The sequence below is a fragment of the Cricetulus griseus genome, chromosome 3 (genome assembly GCF_003668045.3).
Source record: "Cricetulus griseus strain 17A/GY chromosome 3, alternate assembly CriGri-PICRH-1.0, whole genome shotgun sequence".
NCBI classification, from domain to species: Eukaryota; Metazoa; Chordata; class Mammalia; order Rodentia; family Cricetidae; genus Cricetulus; species Cricetulus griseus.
This window is the reverse complement of record NC_048596.1, coordinates 15,059,407-15,086,824: the sequence shown is the minus strand read 5'-3', so window position 1 is coordinate 15,086,824 and position 27,418 is coordinate 15,059,407. Positions and strand designations below refer to the sequence as shown.

The 27,418-nt window shown below is 52.1% G+C and overlaps 1 protein-coding gene across 1 annotated transcript; it reads left to right on the top strand.

Moving 5' to 3' along the window:
- Nucleotides 1-11,485: 11,485 nt before the first annotated feature.
- Nucleotides 11,486-25,173, top strand: Trim8 (tripartite motif containing 8). The gene is made up of 6 exons (XM_027407120.2): nucleotides 11,486-12,624; nucleotides 21,500-21,595; nucleotides 21,826-22,059; nucleotides 23,006-23,037; nucleotides 23,161-23,276; nucleotides 23,602-25,173. The coding sequence occupies exons 1-6, from the start codon at nucleotides 12,055-12,057 to the stop codon at nucleotides 24,207-24,209; spliced, it is 1,656 nt and encodes a 551-aa protein (XP_027262921.1). The 5' UTR covers nucleotides 11,486-12,054; the 3' UTR covers nucleotides 24,210-25,173.
- The last annotated feature ends 2,245 nt before the right edge of the window (nucleotides 25,174-27,418 follow it).

The window sequence follows — 27,418 nt, the reverse complement described above, 5'->3', positions numbered from 1 at the left end:
ATTCTTAAAGGACTTAAGGAGAAGAGAGACCTGCCATGTGCTCTTTGACGTCTCTTCTAGGAAGACCTGAGCATGACTGTGGGCATCTGTTCTGCCTCCTCTGGGTCCTTGGATGGGGGCTGCTGCTGCTCCAGTATCATGGGACTGAGGAGCCCAAAAGATTTGCCAGACTGTCCCAACCACAAGGGAATGCAAGCTGGAAGTGACTGCCCAGCCTGCTAGGCATTGAGGCAGCTGCAGGCACTGAGAGGGGGGAGGGAATGGGGGGATGAGGTGAGGGTATGATTTGCTGAGCAGAATGAAGGATGGGTTCCCAGCCTGCAGAGGCAGGTCAGGATGTGGTCTGGGAGGGGCAGCCCTTCTGGAGGGCACAGTGAACCTGAGCCAGTCCTCTGGTAACTCGGGAAATGTGGGAGAGGCTAGTGAGTGTTTCTGCACTTGCTGCCAAGCCTGATGACCTGAATTAGAATACCCCAAACCCACATGGTAGAAGGAGAGAGTCGACTCCCCAACCCTCCTCTCATTGCCACATGGGCATCGTGGCATGTGTGCATGCGCTCACATAAATATTTAGGAGAGACAGTTTTGTCATATAGCTTTGACATGCCTTGAACCCCCAGTGTGTAGGTTAGGTTGGTCTCAAACACAGAGATCCACCTACCTCGGCTTCCTGAATGCTGAACTTAAATGTACCACCATGTCCAGCACACACACACACACACACACACACACACACAAATATTTAAATCAATAATATTTTTTATGTCTGGGAGAGTTAAGGGCAGACAGGATGGGGAAGGGCCCCTGACAGCTAGCAAATATTCCTAGAGTGATTATAGCTGAGCAACAGGGGATGAAGGAAACTTTGAGGGGGTTATAACTAGGATAGTAGTCTTTTTGAAGCCAGAGGGTTAAGGACATTCCTTGTTTTGGAGGTTTTGCCCACTGCGCTCATACCCACCTCAGTCTCATGAGAAGTCTCGGGGCATGGATCACAAGAGCATATCGGGTGGCACCCTGTAGACAGCAAGGCAGCTGTCCATTGTGGAGGCTCTTTAGTAACATTGTGTGGACAGTAAGAACTAAAAACCAGGCTGAGGAGCTGGCTCAGTGGGTAAGAGCAATTGCTGTGAAAGCATGAAGTCCCCGGCACCCGTGTAAACACCAGCCATGAGTGGGCCCTCACTAGCCAGCTTCAAGCTCAGTGAGAGACCATGTCTCAAACAAACTGTAGTCAGAGTTTCTGTCCCACCAGGGCCCACAGCCGTTTAGTCCGAAATAAACACACAGAGGCTTCTATTAATTATAAACTGTTTGGCCAATGGCTCAGGCTTCTTACTGGCCAGCTCTCTCTCATTAACCCATTTCTATTAAGCTATGTATTGCCACCAGGCTGTGGCTTACCCATGATGCTGAAGCATGCTACTCCTTCTACAGCTACGTGGCATGCCTCTGGAGACTCTCTGTTTTCCTCTTTCCAGCATTCCTAGTCTGGTAACCCATATACTTCCTGCCTGGGTACTGGCCAATCAGCATTTATTCACCAACCAATAAGAGAAACATGTATACACAGCATACAGAAGGAGATCCCCTATCAGAAACAAGAGGCAGAGGCAAGTGGATCTCTGAATTCAAGGCCTGCCTGGACTCCAGAATGAGTTCCAAGATAACCAGGGCTACACAGAGAAACCCTGTCTTGGGGAGAAAAAAAAAAAAAAAAAAAGGCAAGTAATAGACATTGGATGTCTTTCTCTGGTCTCTGCACAAAATAATTGTTTTTTCTTGTTATCTTTTTAAACTGGCTCAGTAGGTAAAGGCATTTTCCACCAAGCCTGACAAGCTGAGTTTGATTCCCAGCACTCACACGGAGGAAGAAGAGAGTCAACCCCTGCAAGTTGTCCTGTGGCCTTCACATACACACTGTAGCATACGTAGCTGTGTGCAGATCGACGTCTAACTTAGGTCATATATACACTCATGCACACATAAGATGAGTAAATAAATGTATTTTTATTATCTTTATATGTAAAATTATGTGAACTTTTTGGGGTGTGTGTGTGTGTGTGTGTGTGTGTGTGTGTGTGTGTACTTGCAGGTGTCAGAGGAAATCAGAGGTGCCCAATGCTCCTGGGACTGAAGTTAGGAGCCACCTGACGTGGGTACTGGGAACAGAATTTGGGGCCTCTGTAAGTGTTCATTATTGCTGATTCATCTCTACCCCACAAGAAATTTTTTGTTGTTGTTGTTTTGGATTTTTTTTTTTTTTTTTGAAACAGGGTTTCTCTGTAGCTTTGGAGGTTGTCCTGTAACTCTCTCTGTAGACTAGGCTGGCCTTGAACTCACAGAGATCCTCCTATCTCTGCCTCCTGAGTGCTAGGATTAAAGGTATACGCCACCATACCTGCCCCACCTTTGCCATCCTTTAAAAGCATCCAGTCCATTATGCCAAAATCCAACAGACAGACAGACAGACACACACACACACACACACTTGACTTATTATTTATTTTGATGCATATAAGCACTTTGCCTATATTCCTCTTTGTATACCACTTATGTGCCTGATGCTCACATAGGTCAGAAAAAGACATCAGATTTCTGTGTAACAGCCATGGCTGTCAGGAACTCACTCTATAGACTAGGCTGGCATTGAACTCAGATCCACCTACCTTTGCCTCACAAGTGCTGTGACTTAAGGCATGGACCACCACTGCCCAGCTCCATAGATAGAGAGATAGACAGACAGACAGACAGACAGACAGACAGACAGACAGACAGACAGACAGACTGACTGGGTGCCTTGCTGGTCACTTGCTACAAGTGACCAATCCTATTACTTAGGAGTGAAAGGAGGAGGGTTAGGAGTTTGAGGCCAGCCTGGGCTACACGAAGCCCTGTCTCAAACAAGCAAGCCAACAAACAAAAATTGTTGATGGGGATACATGCTGTGAAGAGATGAGGCAGAGGGAGGGTGCATTTTATGTAGGTGAGGGAAACCTGAGGCGTAGGGTATTTGAATAAGGAAGTGAACTGCAGAGGGCTCTGGGAGAAGAAAGGGTCAGGCAGGAGAGGAGCAACTGCAAAGGCTAGACAGTGACATGCAAGTATGTTTGGGGAGCCACAGGGAAGCCAGTGCTAGGGCTGAAGGAGGGGTGTGGCCAGTTACACAGAGGCCAGGTTGTTTGGGGTCTCCTAGGCAGCTGTGATACCCTGGTTTTTATCTGGGCAGCCACTGAAGAGTCTGAGCAGAGAAATGATGGCCACACATTTATAGTCCTTGTTCATTTTATTTTATTGAATTTCTGGGTTTTTGAGACAGGGTTTCTCTGGGTAACAATCTTGGCTGTCCTGGAACTCAGGCTGGTCTCGAAGTCGCAGAGATCCACCTGCCTCTGCCTCCCAAGTGCTGGGATTAAAGGCATGTGCCACCACCGCCTGGCTCATTTCATTTTTTATGACATTTACTTTTTGTGTGTGTGCTTTGGTGTTTTGCCTGCATGTATGTCTGTATGTGGGATCCCTTGGAACTGGAGTTACAGACAGTTGTGAGTTGCCATGTGGGTACTGGGAATTGAACCCAGGTCTTTGGGAAGAGCAGACAGTGCTCTTAACCACTGAGCCATCTCTCCAGCCTCACTTGTTCATTTTATTTAGAGACAAGGTTGAGCTAATGTAATCTGTGCTACTTTTGACTCAGAATCCACCTGCCTCAGTTTTCCATTTGCTAGGATTACAGGTGGGAGCCACTATGGTGGTTCGTTTTATTTTTGAGAAACAGTTTGTCATGGTTAACATTGTCAGCTTGAAAGGATCTGGAATCTCCTGGTAGACAAACCTCTGGGCACACCTAGGAGGGGTCAAGTAGACTAGGTTAGTTGGACAGTCGGGGATTATCACAATAGGGTCAATTGAAAAGGCAAGCCCCGCCTAACTGTAGGCAGCTCCATTCCATGGGCTGGGGTCCTGACTGACAGGAATTGAGTTGAATGTACTAATTGTCTCCTTCTGCTTCCTAACTGGGTGCAGTGTGACCAGCCATCTCCTCAAGCTCAGACTACCATGACTTCCTCACTACAATGGACTGTATCCTAGAACTGTGAGCCAAAATGAACCGTTGCTTTTTTAAACTGCTTAAGCCAGGTATCCGGTCCCAGCAACAGGAGTAAGGAAGGCAGGATCTATGATGCTCAGGCTAGTCTCCAAGTTCAGTGCTCAAGTGCTCCTCTTACCTCAACCTCAGGAGCGGGACCACAAGTATGTGTCACAACACGTGACTGCCAAGTTTGTTGCTTTTCTTAAAGATTTATTTTTGTGTGTCTGAGTGTTTGGCCTGTGTGGTATGTATGTGCAATGCATGCTTGCCTAGTGCCCTTGGAAGTCAGAAGAGAGTGTTGGGTCCCCTGGAACTAAAGTTCCAGATGGCTGTGCTCCATGACATGCTGGGAATCGAACCCAGGTCTTCTGGAAGAACAGCCAGTGCTCTAAACTGCTGGCCCATTTTTCCAGCCCTTTATTTTTACTTTCAATTGTGGTGTGTGTGTGTGTGTGCGCGCGTGCGTGTGTGTGTGGTGTGTTTGTGTGTGTGTGTGTGAGTGTGTGTGTGTGTGTGGTGTGGGTACCTACAGAGTTGAAAGTAGGGCATTGAGCTGCTGTAGCTGGAGTTTAGACAGTTTAAACCATCCTTTGTCCCTGATTTATATTTTACAAAGAATACACTCAGCCTAGTATGCTGGCACACACCTTTAATCCCAGCACTCAGGAAGCAAAGGTAGGCCAGTCACGTGGGTTTGTGGTCAGCCTGGTCTACATAGTAAATTCCACAATAGCCAAGGCTACATAAAGAGATACCATCTCAAAAACAACAAAAGAATACTCTGTTACAATACTATGTTATAAATTGATTCCAAGAGGTAAAACCAAAAGCAGAAACAGGACCCACTGAAATAATCCAGGCAAGAGATTATAATGAAATAATAAATATTTTAAGCAGTCGTAGGCTGGGATGCATAGCTCTGTGGTAGTGTATTGTAGGAGTCAGGGTTTGATACCTAACACCATGAACAATAAAAATAAAAGCAATCTAGGCTTTGCTGAGTGAGGCTGGGGCTCTAACTCAATTAGTAGAGTACATGCTTAGTGTACACAGAGCCCTGGATTCTATCCCCAGCACCATAAATAAAAAAATCAGGCATGGTGGCACAGGCTTGTAATCTCATCACTTGGAAAATGAAGGCAGGATAGTCAGGAATTCAAGATTAGCCTGGGCAGCTGGGAGGTGGTGGCACATTCCTTTAATCCCAGCACTTGGGAGGCAGAGGCAGGCGGACCTCTATGAGTTTGAGGCCAGCCTGGTCTACAAAGTGAGTTTCAGGACAGCCTCCAAAGCCAGAGAAACCCGGTCTCGGAAAACGGGGGTGGGGGATGGGGGTGGGGGTGGGGGGTTGGGTGTTGGAGATTAGCCTGGGCTATATATAGAGTTTGAGGACAGTCTGAGTTATATAAAACCATGTCTCAAAACAAACAAACAAACAAAAAAACAAGTAAATAAATAATGGATTTTCTGAGGCTGTCTTCTAGAAGTGGAAGGCTATGGCAGGGACAGGTTTAGGAGAAATAAGAATATTTTGGGTGTGTTAAGTTTGAGATCTTTGTTGTAGCTCCCACTAAAGAAGGCATGACAGAGGCAGGCGGATCTCTGAATTCGAGGCCAAACTGGTCTACAAAGTGAGTTCCAGGACAGCCAGGGCTACACAGAGAAACCCTGTCTTAAAAAAAACAAAAAGGCATGTGCAAACCTGGTATACTTGAGGGTGATCTGAACCTGAAGAGAAGGATCTGGCTACAGTCCCTGATTCCGATTGAATGGGTGGGGTAGGGAAAGATAGACACCCCGGTTATTTCTCTCATACCCGGCTGGATAATGTCTGGGTGGTTACTTCTCCACGGAGCTACAGGAGGGCACACAGGACAGCTGCAGCCGGGAGAGAATGAGAAGCGTCGTGTCTAACACATGAGACTCAAAGCACCTGTGAGAAATCTGTGGTGAGCTGTGTGGATCTCTCAAGCAGCAGGTCACTAGTTAACGGTCTAGAAAGACTCACTGGAGAGTCATCGTACAGGCGGACATCAAGGCTCAGGAGTAAAGGAGACATGTGACTGGGAAAAGGGGGATGGACTCTCAGAACTGTCAACATCTCCAAACTAGAAGAAGAAACCAGAAAAATCTGATGTCTTCCAATCACATTTGAGAAAATGGGAAATGAGAAAAACTTTTTAGATTGATTATCTATAGACCACCAATAAGGAAGCAGAGACGAGCCCTCCACCTGCCTCTAACAACCATGACTTAGAAGCTGCTTTCTCACTGTTTGTTCCATCAGACATGCGGATGCATTACCTCACTCACTCCTTTGTCCACCATAGGACCTCTCAGTGAAGGAAGCAGAACACTAAAGACATGGGCTGTCTGCAGTCCGCAGAGCCTCAGGGACCCAGAAGTCATGATAAACTGGATTTGGAACTTAGTTGTACAATTTGGAATAGTCTAAGCCAGGCATGAAGGCGCACGCCTTTAATCCAAGCACTCCGGAGGCAGAGGCAGGCAGATCTCTGAATTAGAAGCCAGCCTGGTCTACAGAGTAAGTTCCAGGACAGCCAGTGCTATACAGAGAAACCCTGTCCCAAACAAACGAACAAACAAGAAAGTCTCTGAAATTCATACACATAGTGCATACTTCCGCTGTGTCTGTACATAGATGTGTCCTTCAATATTGCCATTAGATATCTGAGCCAATCAAATATAACATAGAAAATACCCCTGCCAGGACTGAATGTTCTTTGATTCTCCCCATCCTTGGTAAGTAGCCTCTTCCTAAATAGTTTCTTTTTGAGCCCAACAAGAAACTTCTGGGAGTCATTTAAAACAGTTTCAAGCCAAGCCTGGTGGCATAAGCCTGTTGTCTCTGCTGTCCAGGAAGCTGAGGCAGGAGGATTACAAGGTCTGACAGGCCTACAAATCAAGTTTAAAGCCAGATTGGGCAACTTAATAAAACCCTGTCCATCTCTGCACCCTGTTTAAAAAAAAAAAAAAAAAAAAATCTGCAGATAGAGTTCAGTGATGGAGTAATTGCCTAATACCCTGGTATGAGTGGGCCCCTGGGCTTAATCCCTATCTAGTCCTAGAAAACGAAAGTCATTACACATTGTATATTTGTGTCAATGACTTAGCATATTAGACATCGTGAGTATTGTCTTGGCTCAGGTTTCTATCGCTGTGAGGAAATACCCTAACCAAAAGCAACTTAGGGAAGAAAGGGCTTATTTCATCTCACAGCTTGTGGTCCATTATCCAGGGAATTCAGGGCAGGAACTCAAGACAAGAACTTGGAGATTGGAACAAATGCAGAAGCCATGGAACAGTGCTGCTTACTGACTTGCTCAGCCTGCTTTCTTTCTTTCTCTCTCTCTCTTCCTTTCTTTCATTCATGATTTACTTGTTTTTATTTTATGTGCATTGTTGTTTTGCCTGCACGTATGCCTATGTGAGGGTGGATCCCCTGGAACTGGAATTAGACACTTGTGAGCTGCCATATGGGTGCTGAGAATTGAACCAGGGTCTTCTGGGAGGGCCGACAGTGTTCTTAACTGCTGAGCCATCTCTCCAGCTCCCTCAGTCAGCTTTCTTATAGAACCCAGGACCATCAGCCCAGGGATGGCACCTCCCATATCAGTCATTATCAATCAAGAAAATGTCTCACAGGCTTGCCAATAGGCCAATCTGGAGGGAGCATTCTCTCAACTGAGATTCCTTCTTCTAGAATAACTTTAGCTTATGTCAAGTTGACATAAAACTAGTCAGCATAACTACGTACAAGCATTATATATTTTGATTAAGAATTTTAAAAAGTCAGGCGGTGGTGGCACATAACTTTAGTCACAGCACTTGGGAGGCAGAGGCAGGAGGATTTCTGTGAGTTCGAGGCCAGTCTGGTCAACAGATCGTGTTCCAGGACAGCCAGAGCTACACAGAAAAACCCTATCTCAAAAACAAACAAACAAAAAGCAACCAGAAAATGAAAACAACAACAACAAAAAATTTTAAGAGCCAGGTAGTGGTGGTGCACGACTTTAATTCCAGCACTGGGGAGGCAGAGGCAGACAGATTTCTGTGAGTTCGAGACCAGCCTGGTCTACAAAAGCTAGTTCCAGCACAGCCTCCAACACCACAGAGAAACCCTGTCTTGAAAAACAAACAAACAAACAAAAATTTCAAAAAGGACTCGGGGCTTGCTAGATAGCTCAAGCTTGTGGGCATGAGGGTCAAAGTGGATCCCCAAAGCCCATGTAAAAAGCCAGGCATGGCGGTGGTGCACTGTGCTCGTGAGCCCTGTGCTGGGGAAGTGGCAACAGCCAACCAAGTCTATTTGGTGGTTTCCAGACAAGTGAGAGAACCATGTCTCAAAAACAAACTGAAAAACAACAACAAAACAGGCACACCTGAGGAACAACACCAACCAACCCTATGCTCTGCCCTGGGTGCGTGCTGCAATGTGCACACACACACAGGGCTGGCCGGTGATGTAGCTTGGCCAAAGTTTCCCTAGCATGTGCAAAGCTATGGGTTCAGTTGCCTCCACCACACACTAGATAAAACACTGTGTAAGATAATGGAGGAAATAAACGTGTGTATATGCTTAGCAGGCTATACAATAATGATAAGTACATCTGGGTCCTATTCCTAGCTCCTATTGTTATGTGGATTCTCCGATGCCCCATAGCTAATCCAACAGTAAGTCCTGTTGGTTCTCCTTCCAATATATATCAAGCCCAGAGGCTCACAACCAGTTTAGAGTCCAAATTTCTTCCTGTGTCGGTGACTGGCAATATCCTGTGTGTTCTGGCTCCTACCTATTTCTCTCCCTCCCATGATGCCCTCTTTCTGCCCAGGAACAAGCTTGGGCGTTTGTCTTTGCCTTTTGATGAGAGTTCTTCTCAGGTTGTCACTAGCTTGATTCTTGCAGCACATTCAGTGTGGGCTCAAATGTCACTTTTACTTAGAGCCTTTGTGTGCCTCTTACTCTTAGAAATTATGCTTCATATACTCAGTATTTTTTTTTTTTTAATGTACGTTTTTCCAAGAAACCCCCTTGGCCTAGAAAAATGTCCCCGGTGTAAGAGGTCTTTGTTATACTGTATATTCATTGACTGACCAACTAATTCAGGGATGGATGTCTACAGTTCTTTAGGCATCAGTGTCCTTGTCAATAGGAATTACTAGCTTGGTAGTTTTAAGCTTCAGAGATGTGGGGGGAAAAGTATCGAGGAGATCGGGCAATAGCTCCACGGTGAACCTTTGCAATTCCCTGCTCAATTCCTCTAGACACTTGAGCAGACTGATTGACAACCCTTCTTTCCTCTCAAGTAAAAAGAGCTACAGCTGAAAAGGCCCAGGAAAAAAATGGTCCCACAGCCAGGAGGGATCATTGCCGTTTTAAGAAGCTTGGACAGAGCCCCGCCTTCGGCACCCAATGTTTAATGTACCGAAGTTAGTGCAAGTCACGTGAGATCGCGACGGCTCGCCACGCCTCAAGGGGGAGGAGTCTACCCTTGAGGACCAATAGCATAAGCCGCTTCAGGAGCAGCCCTAGTTCCAGACAGGGAAAGGGGCGGGGCCAGGAACCCGAGCCGCTGTAGCAGCACTTCCGGAAAGTACGCCCCTCCCCTCCCCCCTCCCCGTTCCTGTCGCTCTACCGGGTGGGCTGAGCCAGCGGGTGCTGATTAAAGGCGCCGCCGGCCGTTTTCCCTTCACCTCCCCCTCCGTCTCCCCGCCCCTGCCCGAGTAGCGGGACCGGCCCCGATGTAGGGACCCCCGCCCCGCGCTGCCATCACCCTGGTCGGCGAGCCCCGGGCTCTGCCGTCCTTCCCCCTCCTCGCGCCCCCATCTTGCCGGCCTCGCTCTGCTTGGAGCCCATTGTATCCGGGGCGGCTGCGAACCCGGGCCGAGACGGAGCACCCCAGGGTGCCCCTCCGTGGGTCCGGCTGGCTCCCGCCCCCGCCCGTCCGTGCTGCCCCAGGCGGGGGCCGCTGGGCCGCACCCCAGCCCCTGCCCCGACCCCCTTCCCGGGGGAGCCGGAGAGACCCCGGGCAGGGGCACGCAGCCTCCCGCTGCCCCGGCCACCCGCCGATCATCTTTATTATCGAGATTATTATTAAAAGGGGGCGGGACCCCAGGATGCGGAGAAGGGGGCCGGAGACGCAGCTATCGCTATTAAACAGATTATTCTTGAAATAATGCACGCAAGATGGCTGAAGGTGGCTGTGATGAGCGTCTTCGGGCTTGCGGGGGGGTGGGTCCTATCTTTTCCCCCCCTGTTTTTCTTTTTCTTCCTTTTTTCTTTTTTTGATCTGAGGATAAAGCTCTGAAGCGACAGCCGCAGCGGAGACCCTGCCCGCCCGAGTGCCCGCCCTCTCCACACTTGAGAAGCTGCGGGAGGGGACAAACGGACCCGCGGACCGAGCGACGCCCCGGACGCGTCTCCTGGGCAGCGCTGGGGGCCGCAGGCGCTCGCCGTTCTGCCGACTTCTTCCCATTCTAATCTCTTAAAAAGATTTTTTTGGAAAGGACCGGGATGGGTGGAGCAGAGGTGGAGAGAAATCAAGACTTGGCATTTTCCTCCTTCCCTCTCTCCTAATTTGCTGGAGGCCGTCAGCCCTCCCCTTGGAGGAAAAAAAAAAATCCCACCAAAGGGAGGGGAAAAAAAAAGCGAGCTGCAGGACCCTCAGGCGCGCGCCCGGACCCCGGCCCCACCGCGGCCGCTGGGAGCTCAAGATGGCTGGGCGCTGAAGACGCACCCGGCCCGGCTGGCTCGCCCGGCCCCGCCGCCGCAGGCTGGCTCCGACCGCAGCCCGGAGCCTTCCAGGCCGGAGCAGAGGCCGAGAAGAAAAGAAAGTGGGGGGGAGGGGTGGGGGCGAAGGGGGAGGGCCGGGCGGGGGGAGGGGGGCCGGGAGCCGAGCCTCCTGTTCATTAGCAGTTGAGAAAAATTCCTTTCTAGTTTGATCAATCCTTGTTTTCCTCAGCGCGGGGCGAGCCGCCCGCCCAGCGCGGGGACAGGGAGCGGGGTCTCTCCGCGTCGGGGGCGCCCTGCGCTGGGCCTCCGGGGAGCGCACAAGTAGCGACAAGGGGGTCAGGCCGGAGCACCTCCCGGGCTTCTCCCTCCCTCCCTCCCTCCCTCCTCCCTCCCTCTCTGGTGGCTTTTTTTTTTTTTTTTTTCCACTTCTCTCCCTCCCCCTTCCGTTTCTATTTGTGAAGGGAGGAGGAAGGCAGAGGCGGGCTGGTGTCTCTGGCCGGGGACTGGAATTTCATCTGAATGACTGCCCCAGCGCGCACGCAGCGCCCCGGAGTCGGCCCGCCCGCGCCCTGCAACCCGCAGCCGGCCGGCCAGCTGGGGGACGCCCGCGCCACGGCCCGGGGGCCGCCGGCGCGCCTCGCTCGCCGGCTCCGGATCGAGGCAGCTTCGGCGGGGCCGAACTAGCTTCCCGTGCCCCCCTCGGACCTCGGCCGGGAGCCAGGCAAGGAAGGCGCGGCTCGGAGCAGCCGGGAGGGAGCCACGGTCGCCGCGACCGCCACCCAAGGAACAGTGCGGCTCCCCCGCTCGGTGCGCCGCGGGGCGCGCCCCGATGTCAGCCGCGGGGCCGAGCGCAGGCCGCGGGGCGCCCCTGCCCTAGCCGCACCGACCGGGAGGCGGCCTGTTATATGGAATTTGGACCACGGCTCTCCCCTCCAGGGCTGGTGGCCCGGCCGCGGCCCTGGCGCAGCCCGCCGCCTCCCGCTAGGCACTCGCCAGGAGGAGGAGACGCAGCCGGCGGCGCGCGCGGCGCGAGGACCCAGGCTCCCTCCTCTGGGGGGCGGGCACGCGGAAGGCGCTGGTGACTGAGCGACTGGCGGGGCCGGCAGGGACCGGAGCTCCGGGCTCGGTGGGTCCCCAGCTGCATCCGACGGACCCCCACGGTTGGGGAATTAGGGAGGTCTCCTCGGGCCCCCTGCCCGCGGCCGCCATGGCGGAGAATTGGAAGAACTGCTTTGAGGAGGAGCTCATCTGCCCCATCTGCCTGCACGTCTTCGTGGAACCGGTGCAGCTGCCGTGCAAACATAACTTCTGCCGGGGCTGCATCGGCGAGGCTTGGGCCAAGGACAGTGGCCTGGTGCGCTGCCCGGAATGCAACCAGGCCTACAATCAGAAGCCGGGCCTGGAGAAGAACCTGAAGCTCACCAACATCGTGGAGAAGTTCAACGCCCTGCACGTGGAGAAGCCGCCGACGGCCCTGCACTGCGTGTTCTGTCGCCGCGGCCCCCCGCTGCCGGCGCAGAAGGTCTGCCTGCGCTGCGAGGCGCCCTGCTGCCAGTCCCACGTGCAGACGCACCTGCAGCAGCCCTCCACCGCCCGCGGGCACCTCCTGGTGGAGGCGGACGACGTGCGGGCCTGGAGCTGCCCGCAGCACAACGCCTACCGCCTGTACCACTGCGAGGCCGAGCAGGTGGCCGTGTGCCAGTACTGCTGCTACTACAGCGGCGCGCATCAGGGACACTCGGTGTGCGACGTGGAGATCCGGAGGAATGAGATACGGGCAAGTACACTGAACGCGCGCGCACACACACACACACACACACACACACACTCACATCCTGCCTAGGGGCCACCCATCACCATACATCCTGACTCTTGCGGCATTAGCCTAGAGGCCCTGGTTCCAAACTCTTTTCTGTGAAAGTTTGGGGGACAAGGTCCTGAGAAGAAGGGCCTGGCTGCTGGGTGCGTTCCCGCACCTGTGCCCTTAGGCTCCCTTTTGCAAGTCATTTATGGAATTGAGGGAGGCTGTTAGAAGTAGTTTGGATGTTGCTCTTCTGTTTTGCGCAGCTCCCTCCCCCAGCATTGTTTCTGTAAGCTCTACGGGAAGTCACCAAGGCAGTGACCCCGGTCCTGCTTCTCCAGCTGCTGTTTATGTAATGAGTGTCCTGGTGCCGCTGCTGTGGCTGACATGATCCATGATGCTGGCATACCAATGAGGAAGTAAACAAAAGCAGCCATGTTAGTTTTAAGCTCTATTGGAAACACATTGGGGGGGGGGCTTCCGGAGGTAGAGCAGAACTCTGGTATCTAGCTGGGCAAGGCCGGGCTGGCTGTTCAGGAGTCCCCAACTGTCAGCTCTTCCGATCGGTCCCAGCGGACGCTCCCCAGGCTGAGGCTGCTCTCTATGTATTTGTATGCTCCTGCGCCTGCATGAACAAACCTTAAAGTATGTGTCTAACCCTTTCCTCCCAGCCCTGCCCTCTTACACAGCCCTCCCACATTTGGGGAGGGGAGGTGGAAGACGGAAAAAGAATCCTGTGGGTTTAAGGTTGAGCCGCCTTGAAATCTGGTTTCAGGCAGCTGGCTCCCCTGGGCTGCCGGCTGGGTGATTACGGAACCGCACCCCCTCCCATTGTATACACCCTGCTGCAGCAGCCAATGTCAAACCCGCCTTCCCCCTCTTAGGCCTCTGGGCCTGGCTAGGGAACTGGACTAGGGCATACTTCCGTCCCTTTCACTGGAAGGGGGCTCCTCCCAGGTTCCTCTCGGGTCCCCTGCCTCTTGGGATTGAGTCACACCGAAGGAAGGAGTTGATCTACGCGTCTGGGCCATCTTGAAAGCTCGGGCTAGGGGTCTTGTGATAAGGGAGCAAGGTTAGGTTTGGTAGGACTGGGCGTGTATGTTTAGGGTGGGGGCCCCTGGAGACTAGTGGGGCCTCTGCGGTATGAGGAAGCCGGGCAGTCCAGATTGTAGATGGGGGCTATTTCCTTGGTGGTAGGGAGGGAGGGACATAGACGAGGAGGGGACCGATCTAAATGAGTCACTGTTTAGCAATTAAAAACCATACATATACAACCAACAAAAGGCAGAAGGGCCACCGCAGGCTGAGGGCGGGGATAACAAAATTTGCTGTATAATTAGTTTGCAATTGCATGGGCCAGCTCTGGGGTTTTGTGCCAGGAGAGGCCTCTGGTTTCTTAAAGGAAGTGTGGGGGATGGAGGAGAGGAGTCACTCCTCCCCACTAGTGCTGGAAAAGGCCAAGGCCTGGGGAAGCAGAGGAGCCCTGTGGTCCTCCTCCCCCGACTCAGGGCCGGCCTTGCCCACACTTTACCCAGTATTGAAGCTGCTGCTATTAATAAAGATGGTAGGGGTGGAGGCTGGGAAAGTAAGGACGGCTGGCTGTCCAGTTCTGTCTGGGATTGGCTGTAGAAAGTGGATAGAAGGCAAAGAAAAGGATGTGAGTGGAACAGGACAGGCTGCTGGATGGGCCATCTGCTTTCACCCCGAAAGTGCTAGGGGTGTCTTGGAAGGGAAGAAAACTTAATTATACCTGGCTTGGTATTAGGGCATCCTTAGATGTGTGTCTGCCTTTACTACTGGCAAATGGATATGTCTTGCTTGTAGGATTGGGGAGGAAAGGGTGGCGTTAGCTTGCAGGGTCTACTGTGGGGTTCCTTTCATCAGACACTGAACTTTGTCTGCAGCTCCATGATGTGCGTTATCTGTCTCTTGTGTGCTCTAGTGCCTATAGGGGCAGCTCAGAAGTAGTGAATTGCATTAGGGCCAGATGTGCGATTCTGTGAGGTCAGCATCTGCGCCCCAGGCTCATCCTCCTCCATCCTCCTTGTCCATTCTCTGGTGCCCCAGGGCACTAGGCTTGGAAACCCTTCAATAGCCCAGTGTCACTCAAGTATGAGTCTGACTTATTGAATGCAGAGGTAGGGGGTCCCGCCCTTAGGGAGGGGCTGAGTCCTGAGGAAGCTAAAAGGAAGAGCCCTGCCCTCTCTTTAGGCTATCCAGCAGGAGGGGGGTCTTTGCTTCAACCAGTTTTTTCTTGCTGGCAGTAGTCCTATTTAAGGGGCCTTTGCTAGTGCTGTGGGAAAGGGCACCTGGGTTTTCCAAGGTACAGGAGCAGAGGCACAAAGAACCATAAAATGATCTAGGTTCTGCTTGTTGTGTTTCCTCTCCTGCCCTCCCCCATGTGGTTAGGGTCCAGATCAGCTGGCTGGAAATGGTTAACATTGCTGAGGGTTTTGTGTGCCCAGAGTGAAGACCCACAACTTTAATCCAAGCACTGGGGAGACAGAGGCAGGAAGATCTCTCTGAGCTCAAAGCCAATCTGGTGTACTCAGAGAATTCCAGGCCAGCCAGCACTACACAGTGAGACTTTATCTCAAAAAACAGACAAACAAATCCAACACCAACAGCAGAAACCCGCCATCACAACTACTGCTTGACCCTTCCTGGTAGCCCCATCCCCAAATGTTCACAAGCACCTACTTTATGTACTTGAGCCAGTGGCTTGGGTGGGGCATCAGGGAGGGGTGGTACTTAAGAGTTAGGCCTGTGCAGGCCAGGACATTGCCCCACTCTGCCTTTGAGAGGACTCCATGCCAACCAGATGGGCCTCAAGATACTCTCTGGGACATATCTATAGCCTCAAAGTGTTTTCCCTTTGGGCTATGGACCCAGGGTTGAGACATCCAGGTGGGCACAGGCCTAGCAATTCTGAGCAGATATAATCCCTTCCAGCCTCTAAGTTTAGGGGTTCATCTGAGTAATAGGGGGCTGATGAGAGTTGGGAGCACTCTTAGGACCTCTCAGCATAGACAGAGCCCAAGGGAAGTCATGGGCGTGTGAGTGAGGGGCTTGCTTGAGCTGGTGTGGAAGTGTGCTTCTGTGTCATCCCTAGGACCCTGGAAACAGCCTGGAGCTCTTGGCCTGGACCCTCATCCAGAGGAGAGGTGCTCTCTGGGAAATGGAATCCCATGCTTGGAATGAGAGTGCAGGAGGGGATACATGGGAACCCTGGAGGGAGTCCCCCTGGGAGAGGGAGGCCTGGAGGTCTCTGCTATGCTGGGGTTACAGCCCCATTCAGGCAGTCAGACCCACTCTTCCCTCTGCCAATAGCAGACAGGGTTGGGAAGCTGTGTGTGTGTGTTGGGGTGTGTGGGGTGAGGGCTGTGTAGTGTCCTTTCCAAGATCATCATGAACCTTAGAGAAGAGGCCTGTTTTGGCCTTTTCCCTGGGTCCTAAGAGAAGCCTCGGGTAGAGGCCCAACCCCCCTGCCTCTACCCCAGGATCCTACTGACAGCCAGAAGCCTGCCATACACCCCGTATTGCAGTTCTGGACTCAGTGTGTGTCTGTGTCTGTCTGTCTGTCTATTGTAACTGTTTGGTTTTGTTTTATTTTTCCCACTGAGTATCTCCAAGAAAGGATGTGTTCATGGCTGACTTAATTAGGCATTACTTTCCTATGTGGCCTTGGAGTTGGGGACAGAAGTATGCTCGTGTGTTTATGTCTGTGAGAGTGGATACCAGGTGAGATGGGAGGGGTGCAGTGTGGGGTGTTTGTGAATTGCCGCTACTTTGCTGTTCAGACCGCCACTTACTAAGTGCTTGCTAAGGTAATAGGTGGGCTGGGAATCTGCCAGGGGCCTGATGACTTTCTTACCTGGGATCTCTGGGAAGGGATTTACTTTAGGGTAAGCTCTTGCCTGTGGTGGGTGTTGGAGGTAAGAGAGAGCCCCAGTGGGTGCTGCTGAGTTGAGGAGTGGGGAGAATCTGGGTGGGCAGCCCCACTTGGGCCTCTGCCCTGGGCTGAGCAAGTCAGCCTGGCCAGCCTCACCCCTGACTCTGGGAAAGCCTTCCTCCCTGGCCGGCCTGGCATTCAAACCCAGACAAAGGGGGGCTTTCTCTCTCGCCTCTTTGTTCTGCTGCCCCAGAGGCTGCTCTGTGCACAGCAAAAGCTAATTCGGCTCTGCAGCTGGGAAGCCCTCTCACGCTGATGGCCTGTTGGGATCGCTGAGGCTCCAGCCGTCTCTTTGCCCTGACTCCTGTGCCCAGCACCCCTTATCCCCGGTTTCCCCAGATGGAGTTTGCATGGTAGTCCAAAGCAGGCACTGTGGCAGGCAGGGCAGGGGGATTTTTTTTTGGGGGGGGAGGGGAGAGGAGGGTGCTTGTGCCCATGGAGCCAGATCAGGCTTGATCCTGGGATAGGGACTTAAGTGAGGAAGTAAGGACAGTCACAAAAGCTTTGGGAGAAATTCCCACAAGGCTCTAAGCAGAGTCCTGGAGCCAGTGCTGGCCTGACCTGAGCAAGATGTGTCCCAAGAGCCCAGCCCCTTCTCATCCCCCACCCTACTCACCACTGCCGTAGGGGCTGCTGGAGTCAACCTTGGCCTTGCCTGCAAACCTCGCGCCTGCCTCTGCCCTGGCCCTCAGCCCATTCTCCTCCGACCTTTCTTTTCTTCAAGGTTGACTTGAGGGTTTATTATTATTTATTAACTTTTACACAGCCCTTACTCTCCAAATCTCACCCGTCTGCCAGTTCTAGTCTGGCAGCAAAATACCAACAGGGCCTAGCTGGTCAGGCTCCAGAGGTACTTGAGACAGCAGGGCAGAAGATAGGCCCTGTGAATACCCCCTCTTGGTTGGGCACCAAGGCATAGAAGCAGGTCTGAGATGCATGGCACCCTGGAGCTGTGAAGGGCATGAGAATTCTTCATGGGCCCAGTAGATCCCAGAATGTCTGAGGCCCATGATTCTAGGGAGACTTATTCTGGGGACTTCCCCAAGAGTCTTTGCTCCCTCCATTGCTTCTAGACTAGACATGGTTCCCCTCCCACATGCTTGAAGTGGGTCACAGTCCAGGAAGCTTATGGTGGACCAGAGTCCGTTTAGAAACCGCTGCTCCCCTGCTTTGGGAGGCCTTGCAGGGAATCAAGCCGGGAAATGGTGTCCAGCCTCAGCTGTGGGTTTTTCTCAAATGGGAGATATGGTGACCTCAGAAGGCAGGTAGAAACTGGGCTAGATGTGGCTGGAGAGATGGCTCAGTTGTTAAGCACACAGACTGCTCTTCCAGAGGATCTGGGTTCAATTCCCAGCACCCACCTGGCAGCTCACAACTGTTTGTGACTCTAAGATCAGATATTCTCACATAGATGAATATGCAGGTCAAAAGAAATAAAAAAGAAAGAAACTGGGCTAGAGTGAGGCTGCAGATAGGTGCTGCTCTTGCATCCTCAGCTCCTGGTCCTCCAGCATCTTCCTGGGTTGGTTGTTTTTTTGTTTGTTTGTTTGTTTGTTTGTTTGTTTGAGACAGGTTTCACTGTGTAGCTCTGGCTTTCATGGAACCTACTCTATAGATGAGGCTGGCCTCAAACTCACAGAGACCACCCTGTCACTGCCTTTCAAGTGCTGGGGTTGAAGGTGTGCAGCACCATGCCCAGCCCATCTGACTTTTTGATTGGTGGAATTGGTGTGGGTATGGTGACGAGGCAGTGGGCGGGATTTTTCTCCTGCCAGTCTCAATGCTGGAAGTAGCACCTCTCCCTATCCCTTGGCTGCAGGGAAGCTGGGGGAAGGGGTTTCCCAGCTCTGCCTGCCCTGAGGCCTCACTGGTAAGCTTCCTTCCCCTTCCTGCCCTCTCTGAGGTGGTGGAGGGGAAATTAGACCCACCTACATGTTGGGGCTACTGTTTTCACTGGGTGGTGGCTGGACCAGACACCTCCTGCTAAGGATCCTAGAATTCTGAAGCTGAGGACAGGACACTAGCATCCCAGAATAGGGGTGCTTCCTGGAAACACCTAAGAGGCAAGGAGGCTTAGCCGCGCCAGGACTAGGCAGGAGTTGGAGGGTGGGGACAATCATAAACTGGGGGGGAGGGGGGCTCAGTTGAGATGGGAGAGGAACACTTACTGGCTGGTAGTGTAAGAATCCAGGGGATATGGTTGGTTGGGAACCTTTGGCTGTCTGTATCTGTCTCTTTCCCCCTGGGACTCAGCCTGGCCTCTCCCTAATCTGTCCATGACTCTGTTCGTCCATGACTGGTTAGATGTGTGCAGTGGTCAAGGGCCCAAGCGGTAAGATGGCCCTGACTTTGGTTTCTACCTGGAGTGCTTTGTTCCAGCGTGGGTCACACCTCTCTCTGCCCATACATTATAGGCCACCAATATGCTATTTGAGCCCCATTTGTTGTATAGGAGAGGAAGGAAGCCTCTGGTTCACAGTGAAGCTTTTGTTTTTAATGTGTGTGAGTGTTTTGCCTACCTGTATACAGGCATACTGTGTGTGCAGTACCTGAAGATGCCAGAAGGTGTTGGAAGCCCAGGAACCTGGGTTACATATGGTTGTGAGCCCCTGTTAGTGCTGAAAATCAAACCTGGGTCCTCTCTGCCCAGGCAACTCCTGACCCCTGAACCACCTCTTCAGTCCCCAGGAAATCCTTTTATTCGGGCCCCTTCCTTTGTCAGGGGTCTCCAAAGATCCAGCCTTACTTGTATAGGGCACTGGGTGCAAGCATGTGTACATGAAGGGGTCTTAGGGCCTAGATTGCTGTGTGTATGTGTGTGTGTGTACGCATGTGTGCACACGCTTCTGTGCTCAGGTGTATATCAGGGCAGTACTGTGGCCACTTCTGTTTCTGCCTACATATAAGCTATATTTATTGTCAGTCTAACCCCTTTGGCTGACAAGGGCAAGGTCTGCTGGGTCACTGACTGGGAAGACTGTACTAGGACAAACTCCAGGCTTTCTTAGCTTAGGAGAGCTTTACCCTCACCCCAGCCCTGGCCCTCAACATCTTGATTCTTTGTTTCTAGGCTGAGCTGAAGATACAGTTTAGTGGTAGAGCACTTGCCTAGCAGACATCCTGAGGAGGAGATATTCTTACTAGCAACATGTAACTGTTGTTAATCGCTGGTGTAACTGAAAACCTGAAGCTGTGCTCAGTTCTCTCTCTCTCTCTCTCTCTCTCTCTCTCTCTCTCTCTCTCTCTCTCTCAGCAGTGTCTTTCTGTGTAGCCCATGTTGGCTCTAGCTCCCAACCCTCCTGTCTCAGCTCCATGTGCTCGGACTGCAGGCAGAAACTGCTACCATATCTGGTTTGCTTTATTCTGTACTAAGTCCAGTATATAAAGTGGCCACTCTGCTAAAGAATCCAGCTCCTGAGTAGGGCAGGATGTGACAGCCCATCACATGACCAGGATAGGAAGGGACCTGCAGCAACTCAGAACAAACAGAACAAACATGGAAAGTTCTTCAGAAAGCAGACAATGGAGACAAGGTGGTGTTGGGTCCCAGAAAAAAACAGAAAGAACTGAAGTGTCCTGGTGAACACAGTCGTAGAGGCAAGATCCCTGAGATGCAAGGGTCACAGAACCTTCTAAAGGCACATGGAGATCCTGGCCCAGACTAAAATCTTACCTACCTTGTGCTTACCTTACACTTGAGAGGCTGGAAGTCATGTGTAAAAGATTGTTCTTGGCCATGCTGAAATATCTGAAAGTTGGCAGTCATCTTGAGCAAGAGAGACACCTTGTTTGAAAAGGTGTGTTTGGTGATAGAGAAAGGAAGGGCCATAGAAATAGGAAATTAGGAGCATTTGTCACTCTTGAAGAGGACCTACATTCAACTCCAGTGCCACATGGTGGTTTAAACCATCCATAATTTAATTTCCAGGGTCCAACCTGTGACATCTGCCAGCACCAGACACAGACCTGTGCACATAAATGTATGCAAGCGAAACACTCATACACAAAATAAATACAGTTGCTGACTTACATTTTTAAGGACAGAGCTTGGAAAAGCAGCTTGGTCTGGCAGCAGAATGTGCTTGGGAGCAGCAGGGTTACTCCCTCCTGGGCTCTGTGAGGGACATAGCTAGCAAGGACTTGACTCCTGAGGCCAGTGCTCCGCCTAGGGAACAAGAAAGGGGTGGCTGTGTTGCTGCACCAAAGAAAAAGGCAAATAAAAGGTGAGGCCAAGAGCCTGTGTCACCTTGGAAGGCTGTTTGACCCTCTGCACCTTTGGGTGCTCTACTCAAGATGGTACCCCAGGGGAGAGTAGCAAGTGTGTATGTGTACACAGGTGTCTGTGAAGGCCAGAGGAGTCAGATTCCCAAGTCACCTGTGAGCTGCCTGCCCTGGGTGCTGGGAACTATATTCTGGGTCTACTTCCAGAGCTGTAGGCATGCTAACTACAGATCTCTCTTCCAGTCCAGTCTCTCACACTGGATGGTGTGAGCTCTCTGGGCCCCAGTTTCTCTTCCTCTGTGAATGAGGATCATAACACAGTACTTACCGCCTTGTACTGGTGGGGTGATTAGATGAACCCCTTTCTAGATAGAATGAGATGATGGATGCATAGAAAGCAGGGGCTACAAGTGCTTCACGTGTGAGCTGGCAGAGCCTGCTGCCTGCCCTTAGAAAGCTCAGGGTTTGAATACACATGGGAAGCCTCTCCGTGTCTCTTTACTGAAAGTTGCTGGTCCTGGGTGCTGCGTGAGGGCCAGGGGAGGCTGGCTGGTAGAGGTTTTAGGTCATCTTGAGCCGAAGGACTTCTGGGAAGTCTTACCAAGAGGGAAGTATGGTCGCTGGCTGCTAAGGCTGGAGTAGCACCCCGTTCTGACTGCTGTTACTCTGTCTCTGCAGAAGATGCTGATGAAGCAACAGGAGCGGCTGGAGGAGCGAGAGCAGGACATTGAGGACCAGCTCTACAAGCTCGAGTCAGACAAGCGCCTGGTGGAGGTGGTAACCCTGAGCCCATGTTGGGGTGATGGGGTGCAGGGTCTTAGGTGAACTGAATAGGAGTTCCACAGAGCCCGGTGCTACTCACGGGGAATTGGCAGGTCACATGTTACCCTCAGAAGCCAGGGCCTCAGGGTCCCAGACTCCAGCATTGGAAATGGAGTTGGGATAGTGACATCAGCCAGAGGCCTCTCCGTGCTCACCTGCCTGCCCATCCTGGTCTTCTGCAGGAGAAAGTGAGCCAGCTGAAGGAAGAGGTGAGGCTGCAGTACGAAAAGCTTCACCAGCTGCTGGATGAGGACTTACGGCAAACGGTAGAGGTCCTGGACAAGGCGCAAGCCAAGTTCTGCAGCGAGAACGCGGCGCAGGCGCTGCACCTTGGGGAACGCATGCAGGAGGCCAAGAAGCTGCTGGGCTCCCTGCAGCTTCTCTTCGATAAGACAGAGGATGTCAGCTTCATGAAGGTGGGACTGGGGGCCACTCTGCACAGCTCTGTTCCCCAACTGCTTTCGTCCCAGTGTGCTCACCTGGCTTTGCCTTTGGAGCCAGTCTGCGTGGGCCAGAGTCTGTCCATCTGTTCTTCCTTAGTTTTGGGACCTTGGGCAATTCATAGATGATCCCTGCGCCTTGATAAATACCAGTTCACCATCCTTTTTCTATTAGTCCAGATTTACAAAGTCTGGTACCTCATTTAACAGCAAATACCGGGTAGAACTGATGTGGGCAGTTAGTGGTCTTTCTGTGGTTCACATGGTAAAAAATATTCAAACAGGTTGCTGTAGAAGCATTGGTGGGTTGGACTGTGTTGTCCTGTTTGGATCATATGCAACGTATATATGATGTCATATGAACACCATTGCTTCCTTCTGAAATCCAGACATAGCCAGATTCCAAAAGCCCGTTGGACAAGGTGGTACACACCTTTAATCTCAGCACTCAGAAGGAAGAGACAGATGGCTCTCTGAGTTCCAGAGGAGCCTAGTCTACATAGTGAATTCTAGGACAACTAGGCCTATGTAACAGAGAGACCCTGTCTCAAAAAATGAAAAGGAGAGTGCCTATGGAACCCTCTCCCAGACATAATGGGCATAAAGAAGAAACAACAGTGCCTGACGGGAGTGTGGCTCAGATTGTACGGTATTTGCCTAGCACATGAGAAGCCTGGGGTTTGAGCCTCAGCACCATATGCTAGGCTCATTGCCACACTCCTGTAATTCTGCACTGGGAAGTGAAGGCAGGATAGTTCAAGGTCATCCCAATCCTTTGTTCTAGTCCAGCCTGGGACACCTGAGAGACCCTGTTTCAAACAACAGAAGCCATGCCGTGATGGCCACCTAGCAAGTGCTCCATGAATGGGGCTGTTCTGCCTTGCCTTTCCCACTGACTGACTGTGTTCTCCTTCCCTTGCAGAACACCAAGTCTGTGAAGATCCTAATGGACAGGTGCGTGGCAGCCCCCACCCCCACTCCTCCAGAGCACTCTGAGGGAGGGCACAGAGGGAGGGAGGGAGGGCGGGCTCAGTGGTGGTACCTCCTCACAGCAGCTGCCCCGTCCACTGCCCCCAGGACCCAGACCTGCACGGGCAGCAGCCTTTCTCCCCCTAAGATCGGCCACCTGAACTCCAAGCTCTTCCTGAACGAGGTGGCCAAGAAGGAGAAGCAGTTGCGGAAGATGCTAGAAGGTGAGGGTGAAGGCTCTGAGCAGGGGTAAATGTCAGTGCTATCTCCAAGAGGCGAGTAGCTTAACACAGATAGACCTGTGTGCACATCCCTGCTTTACCACTTTTAGTGTGGGCCTTGGGCAAGTGACATTTCATTACCTCCTTGAGTGTCAATTGTTTGTTTTTGTTTTTTGTTTTGTTTTTTTCTCAGCTAGAAAATGAAAATAGTAGATGACAACCAAAATGCCATATATTTGGACCCATAGAGGTTCAAAGGCTGCATGGGAAAGGAAACGAGGGTTGTTTGGGCTGGGGCTTCAGCAACATTTACTCCCAATCTCCACAGGTTCCTTCAGCACACCGGTGCCCTTCCTACAGAGCGTCCCCCTGTACCCTTGTGGTGTGAACAGCTCTGGGGCAGAAAAGCGCAAGCACTCGACAGCCTTCCCAGAGGCCAGCTTTCTTGAGACGTCATCCGGCCCTGTGGGCAGCCAGTACGGGGCATCGGGCACAGCCAGCGGCGAGGGCCAGTCTGGGCAGCCCCTGGGGCCCTGCAGCTCCACCCAGCACTTGGTGGCCCTGCCAGGTGGTGCCCAACCAGTACACTCAAGTCCTGTGTTTCCCCCATCGCAGTATCCCAATGGCTCTGGCACCCAGCAGCCCATGCTTCCCCAGTATGGCGGCCGCAAGATTCTCGTCTGTTCCGTGGACAACTGTTACTGTTCTTCCGTGGCCAACCATGGTGGCCACCAGCCGTACCCCCGATCTGGCCACTTCCCTTGGACAGTGCCCTCGCAGGATTACTCACACCCTCTTCCACCCACACCCTCCGTCCCTCAGTCCCTTCCTGGCCTGGCAGTCAGAGACTGGCTCGACGCCTCCCAGCAGCCTGGCCACCAGGATTTCTACAGGGTGTATGGGCAGCCGTCCACCAAACACTATGTGACAAGCTAACGCCAAGCAGGCAGTGGACGCTGGGGACCCTCCCCCCAGCCCCGGTGGCTCGGGAGTTATGCATCCAGAGACCTGCCCTTCTTTCTACCCTCCTGTCTCCTCCTTCCTCCATTCCTCCAGGTCTTTTCCTTTTGGATTTTGTTTTATTTAGGGCCTTGTTTTGATTTTTTTTTTTTTTTTTTTTTTTATGCATCTCCTAGATGAGGAGGTGATAGTGGGAGCTGGCCTGGGTAGGGGCTGCAGGTGGCCCTGGAGTTGGGACAGTGTCTATCTCAAGGCACTGAGCTCTCTCTTTCTTTTCTTTCTTTCTTTTTTTAATCCCACTCCCTCCCCTTCACCTCCCATGGCTGGAAGAAGCCTTGGGTCGTCAACTCTCCTCCTCATTTCCCCTGGGAGATGGCCTGGTGCCCACTGGCCCCTTTCTCCTCCCTCCAGTTTTTCTTCTGGGCAGTTTGATCACTGATGGAGTAAAGATTGACCTATAGATTGTGGAGTTTTTCGTTTTGTTTTGTTTTTTAATTTTTTAAAACCAAGAATGATTTCTTCTGCCTCCTCCTCACCATCTTCCCAGACGGAGTTCAAGGCCACATCTCAAGCAGCTTTTGGCACCTTCAGCCTGAGTGGGAACCTTTCAAAGCCAGGAGCCCCAAGTCCAGGAAGGTCGAAAAAAAGAACTATGCCAATGATAGTGACCACAGCGAAAGCAAATAATAATAATATTAATAATAATAAAGAGAAATAAAAGAAATAATAAATAAAAACAATAGCACAGCCCTTGTTGAGGTCAGTGGAGAAGGGGCTGCCCAGATTTGGGTCCTTTCCTGGATTTTGACACAGCTACTTCCTATAGTGAGCACTTTGTATGAATTGTGGACTTCCTGTTCTCGAGACACAGGTATTTATTCTGTAATCTGTCCAGAGCGCACACACTGAAATCCAACCTTCTAATAAACATGATGGCGCAGCCCTGCCCTGGCCTTGCCTCTTACCCCGCTGGCACCCCCAGGCCGGGAATCTTTAGGCTTGGTATGAGCGGGGGCATCCAAGGCTGCTGCCTCAGCCCTTTCTTGATTCTGTTCTCCTGGGTCTAGACAATTTCAGACCTGTAAATATCACTTCCTCAGGCACCAAGTGCATCTGTTCTTCACCTTGGGTTCATTTGACAAATATTTGCTGAAAGCCTCCCATGCCACACAAACCCCTGGCGTCTCTGAGGTTCTGCCAGTGTACTTCTAGCTAAGATAGGTGAAGGAGAAACACCCTTGAGTCCTGCAAAGTTTACCTGCCTTCTAGCCACGAATATTGAGCATTTGCTATATGCCAAGCACTGTACAGGGCTGCAGGCTTAGAGACAAAACAGGCCCTGTTCCAGGGAGAGGGAACACTGGACTCCTTTGATGACTTGGGACTAAAGGGGTAATGTGATTTAAAAGGAGAGGCACCTAGATCTGAAAAACCCAAGAGTTTGCATTCCTAAATCTAGTGGTGATTACAGACCCCAGTGTTTGGGAAGGGCTCTTGGCTGCCCAGTATTTCCTTGAGGTCACACCAAAGTGTCCTGATCTTTGTTTTGGAGACTAACCAGCCTGAACTGGAGATTGCTTCCCCTAAGTTAAGTGCTGGGTTCTGGGATTGCTGGCTGGCCCTCTTAGGAAGTGTTCTCTGCTCATCTCCTTGCTTGCTTGCTTGCTTGCTTTTGGGAACAGGATCTTTATGTAGCCCTGGCTGGCCTGGACCTCACTCAGAGATCTGCCTGCCTCTGTCTCTGGAGTGCTGGCATTAAAGCATGCACTACCATGCCTTGCTCAGCTGCCTATTTTGCATGTATCCCTTAAAGTGAACTCAGTTTTTTTCCACACTAGTAAGAGGCAGACCTACTACCTACTACCCACACACCCACACCAGTCTGGGTAGGATCAGGGAGCCCCGTACAATGTGGGTAGGGAGCCTTAGAGTAGGCTCCTTGTGAACTATCCAGATTTTGCTGCCCCCTGTCCCCACCTCTCAGAAGAAAGAAGGCCCAAGTGGAACAAAGAATCAGGCCATTCCTAGCCTGGTGTGCTGTTTAAGAGAAAGGGAGCAGGAGTTAGAAGCTCAGCTCCTCATGGCTTCTCCCTCCCTTGGCTGGCTAGAAGCCAGAGCCGGGAGCCACTCAGGTTCCTGCACCTGTCTGGGACTGAAGGGCGGGGACAGATGTCTGAGACAGGAGGGTACTGGTGGGCAGATAGACACTTTGCGCACATCTGTTGGGTTTGTCGGGAGCCCTGGTGCACCCTGCATGCCAAGAGCTGGAAGCCAAGATACAAGCTGCCTGATGTCTTTCCCACTTGGCCCAGTTAGTTTGGACTAAATGAGAGGGGGCTTTCTCCAGGTGCATTAATCAGATTGAGACGGAGGGGACACCGCTGAGGATAAGTTAGACTGGAGCTCCACCCCCACCCCAACAATCAGCTACACAGCTGTAGGCCCAGAGCCTGTTTGGGCAGCCAGAGAAGCAGGGGGAAAAACTCCATCCAGCTGTCCCTAGCTACCCAGCTGTCCTAGCTTTGTAGAAGCAGCTGTCACCACCTCCCAGCAGAGTGAGGGACAGAGGGGGCCCAGAAAGGGTTAGGCACCCACCTCCCTCCAGTGCGCAGGCCTACTCAGGAAGGCAGGGAGGAACCTTTCCTAAGGTCACCTGGAGGGACAGGCAGAGTCCTCGAGTCCCCACAGGTGCACTGCCCCCTAGGCAAGCTCTTGTGACCCTAACCCTTCTCAGAGGGCACCTCGCCTCCCCTTTCCAGGAAGGGCTGAGAGGCGACAGACTCCCCCGCCCCACCCCTCCCCCCTGCCACCCCACAGGCCGGGGGCGGTGGCTCCTGTGGCCCAGATGTGCAGAGCCCGCGAGGAGGCCACCGGGAAGGGGGCTGGGGTGCGGGGAGATTCCTCGCCACCCTGTCCTGCCGAGGCTCTTTCATGTCACAATCCTCCTCCCCCGACCCAGCCAAAGCCGGCAGCTGGGCGGGCTCCCGCCCCCTCCTGCAGCCTCTCCCAGCTGTCTTTGGGGTGGGGCTGGGCAGCTGGAGAACAGCTGCAGGGCAGGGAGGGGGCTTGCAACTGCCGGAAGCATCTCTTCGCCTAGGAGGGATCTGGACTTGGGGGAGGGGGGTGACAGTCGGCTCCTCTGCCTCTGGTCCCGGAGCATTTGACCCCCAGACTCAAGATTTAAG